At 46.4% G+C, this 8,616-nt stretch overlaps 1 protein-coding gene across 1 annotated transcript in view; it reads right to left on the reverse strand.

Moving 5' to 3' along the window:
• RAB2A (RAB2A, member RAS oncogene family) overlaps positions 1-8,174 on the reverse strand; it is a 72,772-nt gene extending 64,598 nt beyond the window's left edge. Inside the window, exon 1 of the mRNA XM_001513411.6 lies at positions 8,057-8,174. Within this exon, the coding sequence (XP_001513461.2) occupies positions 8,057-8,102 (46 nt within the window). The 5' untranslated portion in view covers positions 8,103-8,174. The remainder of the gene's footprint in view (positions 1-8,056) is intronic.
• Between the last annotated feature and the right edge of the window lie 442 nt (positions 8,175-8,616).

The raw sequence follows: 8,616 nt of genomic DNA on the forward strand, positions 1-8,616 counted from the left end.
ATTAAGTCTTCAATTCTTTTATTTTGCTTCTCAGGAATTGTCACAGGGGATTTCATTTTGCTTTGCAAAGTGGCAATTCTCCCATTGTAGGCAACACTTTACTAATGCTTGAGAGGCTCACTAATTCAGCTCAATCAATATACTGATTTATTTACTCTCTGCAGAGCACTGTACTAAGCGCTTGAGAGCGTACAACAGAGTTAGCAGGCATGATGCCTGCCCCCAAGGAGTTTAAAACTATTGGGGGAGACAGGCATGGAAGTAATGGAGTAAAAGATATGTACAAAAGTGCAACGGAAGAGTGTGGAAAGCCAAATTCTTAAGTAAAGCAGAAGTACTCATGTAGTAGTTGTGAGAGAAATGGGGAGGAAAGGTGAGAAGTTTACAGAGAAGTCTTCCTGGTAGAGATGGGATTTCAGAAGGGCTAAACTCTGTCTGGTGCTAAATTGTGATGGGAGGAGGAGGAGGCAGGTCATGAGACTCTGGAGGAGAAAACATTTTCCAAATCTTAAGGGCTAGCAGGAGATGAGACTGGGCAGGTGTGGGAGTGAGATTCAGTTAGATGAGTCCCTGTGGAGCAGCAGGACCTGGTTAGCAGAATCCATTCAAGACAACTGGTGTCTTTCACTTAAACCATGTGCGTAGATGTCAGATCCCAGGTACTCTTATAGATCTCCTGGCTCCAGGGTATGTGCACCCCAGGCTTCTAACTGGGGCTTCCATTTAAAACCCACCACCTGGCTGCGTCCCAGAAGCAAAAAAGACTGTCGAGGATGCGGCTGAAAATAAAACCTCTGTAGACCTAAGGAGTGCACTCCTCAATAGTAGTATTTATTGAGCGCTTACTATGTGCAGAGCACTGTACTAAGTCTGGGAGCGGACCGGGTTTGGGAGGGAAGACGAGGAGCTCAGTCTTGCTCATGTTGAGTTTTAGGTGGCGGGCCGACATCCAGGTGGAGACGTCCCGGAGGCAGGAGGAGATGCGAGCCTCCTCAAAGACTCCTGGGCCCCTGCTGCGCGTGCTGGATAGCTAAAATGCCGTTCTTTCCCTATATACCTCTCAGGTTGGTGATGCCTCTATTTTAAGAACCCACATAGATTTTGGTGCTTTCGTCAAAAGGCAAAAAGATGCAATGTGGTCAACTGAGTATTACACTGAGGGAGTAACCTGAAAGATTCTGGTGGGCCACGCCAATAGGTGGAAACCAGTAGGTTCACTAGCCACCACCAAGTTGTCCAAGTATACGGAACGCTCACCATTGCATAGAATGATCTCTAATTCTTCTGATCCTTCATGTGCAAGATCTTATCTTTCTTCCAGGAATAAGCCCAAGCCCTAGGAATAGATCCAATACCTTACGCAGGTGTCTTTCACTTTCACCCTAAAATTAGAATGACCATCTAATACGACCAATCGTTTTGTGACCGCATATGTTAGGACATGTGCTTCATGTTGTGCATTAGCTATTGCCCATTTCCAGAATTCACTGAAAGTCTTCACCTTATGGGGTCCGGGCTCCCCTTAAAAGTTCATCCTTTCCTTTATATGCCTTCAGTCCTGCCAAAACATGTTACATTTGTTATGCTTCCGAAGCTGTATTTTGAAGGCCTGGATGCAATGTGCTCTCTGTGGTACAGGACTCTTGCCAAACTGGCACATAAAAAGAACATACTGAAATAGCTCTAACGTGTATCAACAGTGCTACAAAAACAAGGTCCCATGCCCTTCACGACTTTGTGATGGGAAGCAGGAGAGGGTAAGCAAATGGGAAGATGGAAGCATGCGGCACTTCTCCCAAAATCCTAAAACAAATATCCAAGAGAGTTTGAATTCTCCTGGGGACCAAGTGACTGCTTGAGGCTGCTGTGGCAAGGACAGTGGAGGGTGTCTATCAACTGCTATTGAAAACACTGCCTATTAGTGTACATTTAAAGTGCTATTAGTCCATCGGATTTATAAAAGCACCGCAGAAGTGGAGAATACTTTCAAACTTGCTATTATTTTTTTTCACCAAACCTGAATAACGTAGGCTCTTGGTGCTCTCAATACAGTCTGAGTATTTTGAATAGGAAGGCTTTGATACGACCAATTACCTTGTGATTGAATATTTTAGAACTTTATAATTCTGAGAGAAGTAGAGAGAGAGCATAAGAGATGACTGAATGAAAGTTACAGCTAGTTATTTTATCACAAGAGTTGCATGAATAAGTATTCTTTTGGTCTTTGTTAAGCACTTATTATGGGTCAAGCCCTGCATTAAGTGTGGGGTATATACAAGATAGCCAGATCAGGCACGGTCCCTTTCTCACATGCAACTCAGAGTCAAGAAGGAGGGAGAACAGGTACTGAATTCCTATTTCACAGAGGAGGAAACTGACACCCAGAGAAGTGAAGTGACTTGCCCAAAGTCACAAAGTAGGTAAGTGGCAAAGCTGGGATTAGAACCCAGGTCCTCTGAATCCAGGTCCATGCTCTTTCCATTAGGCCACGGTGCATTCTTGTGAAACCTTATGTGAAGGAGTCTGGTGCTGTAGTACTCACCCACTGCCACACCGCACACATGCGCATAAGCAGCTGCTTCAAAAAAGCAGCCCACGGAGCCCAAACAGGCTTGAGTGGGTGGAAGAATGTTCTCTAGTTCTCCAATGGCATTCTAGCCAAAATACACATTGAAAACATATGTTAGGGCTGCCCTGAGAGTAAGATACCACAGCATTTCAGAGGGCAGGGTTTAGGAAGGGAGGACTCTTCATCCTCTTGAAACACTTTAGGTTTCTTTTTCGGGCACTGCTCATTTTTGAGTAGTTCATTCATCTACAAATGAACTGTAGATGGGCAAACATCTCAGAAATGCATCAAACATCCTCCAGAGATCCTGGGAGATACCTTATCATGGAGTAAGGTACACTTTTACCAAAAGCTTTAGGAAGGTGACCACAAGAAATAAGAAGACATTCTAGAAACTCCCAGAATAATGAGGTTTAGAATTTTTTTTTATTATGAGGACTATATAAATATGGAGGTCCCTCATATAATTGCCTAAATGGGAGCTCATTAACCAGCTATTATAAAAACCACAGAGATTAATTAAGGGACACCACAGGGGAGTAACATTAACATTAACATTACAGGCTGATGTAAATATTTGACATCAGGCTTCAATATCTTAGGTGGAAATATCACTGAGGCCCAGACTGCCAAGTTCCCTGCACCACAATCTCACAATTCTTGTTCACCTTTAAAGTTTCCTCTACCTAGTCTTTCCATTTCAGGGATCAACATTTCAGGGATTCCTTCCTTCCTTGTCACCTTCACAGTCACTACCCTGGTGGTAGAGAAGCTCACGCATCATCCATCAGATGGATGACTAAGCTTCTGCACAGTCTCCTTCCCTCCAGTGTCTCTTCTCTACATTACCACTTTCCAAATAGTGCTTCTAAAACTCTCATCACAATACAGTACTTCTCTCCTCAAGAGACAACAGGATGTTGCTGAGTGGAAAGGGCATGGGCTTTGGAGTCAGGGCTCATGAGTTCGAATTCCAGCTCTGCCACTTGTCGACTGTGTGACTGTGGGAAAGTCACTTAACTTCTCTGTGCCTCAGTTCCCTCATCTGTAAAATGGGGATTAAGACTGTGAGCCCCACGTGGGACAACCTGATTCCCCTATGTCAACCCCAGTGCTTAGAACAGTGCTCGGCACATAGTAAGCGCTTAACAAATACCAACATTATTATTATTATTAAAAGATTCCTCATCAGTTGGCTTTCTAATGCTTACAGCTGCCTCTTCTGTCCTACTCAAGTCCTTGCTCTCTACTTCCTCCGGAATCCATCCAGTTTTCACTCTTCCCTCATCTACTTCTGACCACCTGCCACTCAGCCTGGCCAAACCATGACCTGCTGCACCTTTGCACTCTCTCAAATGCTTAGTACGGTTCTCTGCACGTAGTAAGCACTGATTAAATACGATTGATTAAAAGTCCTTCTAGAAGGCCACCTCCTGGGAGGCACCTGTTTTCCCCACCAGCCCAATTACAAGCACCTCAGCACTCACACTCAATTCTCCAACAGCGTAGAGGCGATGTTCCTGGTGAACTTTATATGAACGTTCTATGAACCTTATAAGAACATTTTAGGAAGTGTGCCTTGACCTGCATGCACTGCCCACCTGAGCAAAACTATTTCATTAGACATCGCCATCACGTCCCATCCAGGTGGATGCCTGCTATCGGAAGAATGTTCCCCGATTCTCTTACAACGTTCTAGCCCGAACAAGTAGTGAAGAGACACATTATGGCAGAACTGGGTGTGTTTTACTTGCTATTTAACTCATGACTGTTGTTTATATATTCACTGATTCTTTTAACTACTGTACAGCCATCAAGCTCTGCGTGCATGCCTTCTTTATTACACTGTAAACGCCTCAAAAGCACTGAGACCACAACTTTTAAGATCATCAGCATTGCTATTACTGAGTCAGACCAAGGATTCGGCCAGGATCCAATGTTGGCCACAAGAATCTCTTTGAGGAACTGGGTGATATCTGCTCTCTTTTGCATCCATCCTAATGTTTAGGGTTGCATCATTCAACACCTCTATCTTTAATCAGTCAATCAGTGGTACTTATTGAGCACTGCGTGCCAAAGACTATATTAAGCACTTGGGAGAGCACCTTTAGCACCTTTACTCACTTCACCCCCAATTTTCCCTCTAGTAGCCCATTATGGATCACTCATCTGTAAATTTATCCAAACCCTCTTGAACCTGTTGATATTTTTTGCCTGCACGACTTCTTGTGGTAAATCTAATCTGCTTACCACCCACATTGTGAAGCAGTTTTTCTATTCCCTAAGTGCCTATTACAGTACTCAGCACACTGTAGGTGCTTAATAAATTCTGTTGATTATGTTAAAATGGGATACATTATAATTTACATATCTTCTCCCTGGAGCAATGAAGATTGGCTGATCTCAAAACATTGAGATTGGAACTACGGTGGTTTTTTTTTCCCCACAATTTCTCCCTAAAAATAAATGCTGATTAGCTATTGAGGCTCTGAAGACAGAATGAAAATGAAATCATTAGATCAGGAGGCCAACTCCATGGCAGGAATAGTTATCCCGGAACTTCTTAATAGTACTTCTGAGGGGGCAAAAACCAGCCAAACTACATGACCTGTGCAGATTTATTTTAACCTGAGTCTGGAGAGTCTTTCATTTTAGAAGTGCAGATACCTCAATCAATCTCCCATGAAACTAATTTCTGTCTCTCGTCACAAGATTTACATCAGAGCCATTTCTCTTTGATGCTAGGGACTTGGTTCTTTATAAGTTTTCAACAGAAAGTATATTGTGGAAATTGAGCGGGGATCATTTTATGAGCAAGGATTTAAAGAAATAACTTTTTTCATTTGCACTGACTGAGTCTGGTCCATTCAGTAGGTTTCAAACATGAAGTTAAGACAACAACAATAATAATAATAACAATAACAACCACAATGATATCTATTAAGTGCTTACTATGTGTCCAGAAAAGTGGTAAACACTGGAATAAACATAAGATAATCAGATACCACTCCTGACCCAAAAAGAGCTCACAATATAAGAAGAGGTCGGGAGAACCAGCATTTCAGTCCCATTTTACAGCTGAGGAAACTCGGGTCCAGAGAGAATAAGTAGTGCAGATCACTGTATTAAGTGCTTCGGAGGGTACCACAGAGTTAGAAAACCCAATCCCTGCCCTCAAGGAGCTTAGACTTATAACAGAATTTGCCATGGTATCTGCACTATCTTAACAGTTTTCACATTTATAAATTACAGATGCATAAAACACTATGAAAACAAATCCAGCCTCTTACTCGAACTGCTCTAAAAGTGCTTGTTCACATATATTAAGTGCTATTACAGCACTTTGCTCTTCACTTTGCCCCAAGGAGCTCAAAGTGTTCAACATCCCAGGAAATTGCAAAAATTGGGGCAAATTTTAACTGAAATGAAACACAATAGATTTACTCAAATTAAGAGCAAGCAACAGAGCCAAAATAAGGAGTCTGTTTTCCCAACACACTTATCTATATCTCCAACTTCGGGTCACCCACAAAGTGCAAGCCTTTTGGGTTGTCTCCTAATCTATGCCTCCCTCCATATACTAATATTTACGCTCACGGTACTAGGCCGATTTATAGAATACATCCAGTCCTCCTAAAATATGGAGACTTCGCTCTCACAGAATCCCATGGGGTCCAATATTCTCAGGGTGCCCAACATCACACCCATGCACACATGTGCACAAGCCACTTCTTCAATCACTTTGGCTTCCTGAATCCAAACAGGCTCACACTGATGGATGGACGGTCCCTGATTCTCTGACAATGTTCCAGTCAAAACCTGTTGTGAAATTTGGGTGTGACTTACTTGGCCTGAAATAATAATTTTCTTCTTCACAGCCATGTTTAAGTGCTTTCATAAGGTCTCCTCATTGCTGTTTTATAACTAAAAGGTTTACTTCATTGTTATTGTAGTCAACTGTGATATGGTGTATTAAGACTTTTTTATGGTATTTGTTAAGTGCTTACTCTGTGCCAAGCTCTGTACTACCTGCTGAGGTAGACACAGGCTAATCAGCTTGGACACAGTCCACGTCCCATATAGGGCTCAGTCTTAATCCCCATTTTCCAGATGAGGTAACCGAGGCACAGAAAAGTTAGGTGACTTACCCAAGGTCACACTGCAAACAAGTGGCAGAGTTGGGATTAGAACCCAGGTCCTTCTGATTACTTGGCCTATTCTCTATCCACTAGACCACACTGTTCCTCTGACCTGACACATACTACTGCTCCTGACAGACTAGGTGAGAATAATGATTTTTATACTGATATTTAGATTTGTAAGATCCTCTCTCATGAATGTGAAGCCCTCCCATATTTTTAGAAGAGAGGCAAGGTTTAAGCTTCCCCATCTGACCTAGAGAGTAACTGAGGTATAGAGAAGTTACTTTCCCTGTGAGTGTGGACACACGAATGTCAGAATTAAAACCAAAAGTCACTTTCCCTAACGCATTACAATAGAGACCTGTAAGGAATTCACTTCTCCTACACCTTCCTTTTCTTCTTCGCCCCCACCCCCCACCCCAAAAACCCAAGACAGATTGTGGAGCTTTTCTCTGTGGTGCAATTTCCTCTAATGCAGCAATCAATACAACTCTAGAATTTATAGCCGGGGACTGCCACATCATCAGCGCTGCTCTAACCTACTCCATCTTTCAATCTGAAGTCGTGCAAAAAAAAAATCCCTTCCGAAATCAGATACTGGAACATTAATAGAGGAGCTGTGACACCGAATACCTAACACCTGAAGTGATCTGGTTTAATCATGAGACAAAGCACCGCCGGATCCCCTAAGTGAAACCTCAACAGCCGGGCTGACATGATTGAATGTTCGGGTGGGGGGGAGGGGGGAAGTGCGTCTGCAAAAAGACGTTGGCAGGGAGCTTTTAAGAAAGAATTTTCAAAGTAAGAGATCCATCTGCTTCCAGTGGAGAGCTGAGGGCCCCAAAATGAAGACGTGTCTAAATTTCCGAGTCTGGAGGGGGGGCATCCACGGCTCCCCGCCTGAGCTGACCGTCGTTAGGGCGTGATTAAAAAAATAAAAGCGAGGGAAGGGGGTGCTCGTCCCGGAGAGCTGTCGGGGGGCCTGGCAGGAGGGTCAAGGATTACAGAAGTCGAAGGTCACCGGTGGCCTCCGCCCGGACGCTTGGACGGAGCCGGGGGTGGGGGGGGCCTTCCCGGGCCTGGCAGGAGGGGGAAGGAAATCCGGGAGGGAAAGGCGGGATCGTCCCCGTCCTCCTTTCCCAATCCGGGTTGGGTTGGGGCCTCGGGGAGCCGGGATGGGGTCGGGAACGGGGGCCGGGCGGCGGGCCTCGGGGCCCACGTCACCGCCTCCACCACTGCGGAAATGGAAATCATGGAGGAGGACCGGCCGGGGGAGGTCGGCGGCCCGGCTCCGCCGCCCGGCCCGGCCCCGCGGGCCCCTCCTCTCGCTGCCCCCCGGTCTCACCTGTGTCCCCGATGATGATGTACTTGAAGAGATAGGCGTAGGCCATGGCCGCGACGGTGGGGGTCCGGGTCGGGGTCCGGGCCTGCCGGTGGGGCCCGCCGCTCCGCTCCGCCGCTCCGCCTCCCGCCTCCCGCCCCGCCCCGGCAGCCGCTGCCCGGGCCTCCCCCGCCCGCGGCCCGAGCCCAACACGGCGGGGCTGCCGCACCGATCACACCCCGCAACACAAACCCCGACCGACAAAAACAGCTCCGCCGCCGCTCCCCCTTCTCCTCCTCCTCCTCCTCCTCCTCCTTCTCTAGGCCGCCGCCACCGCCGACCCGGAAGTGCTGCCCACGGCGGGGAGGAGCCGCCGGGCCCGGGCAGAGGAGGGGACAGCCACCGTGGAGGAGGACTAGGCAGGAGAGGGGGAGGATGGAGGGAGGAGGATTAGGCAGGAGAGGGGGAGGATGGAGGGAGGAGGACTAGGCAGGAGAGGGGGAGGATGGAGGGAGGAGGACTAGGCAGGAGAGGGGGAGGATGGAGGGAGGAGGACTAGGCAGAGGAGGGGAGGATGGATGGAG

The sequence above is a fragment of the Ornithorhynchus anatinus genome, chromosome 7, assembly GCF_004115215.2.
Source record: "Ornithorhynchus anatinus isolate Pmale09 chromosome 7, mOrnAna1.pri.v4, whole genome shotgun sequence".
NCBI lineage: Eukaryota > Metazoa > Chordata > Mammalia > Monotremata > Ornithorhynchidae > Ornithorhynchus > Ornithorhynchus anatinus.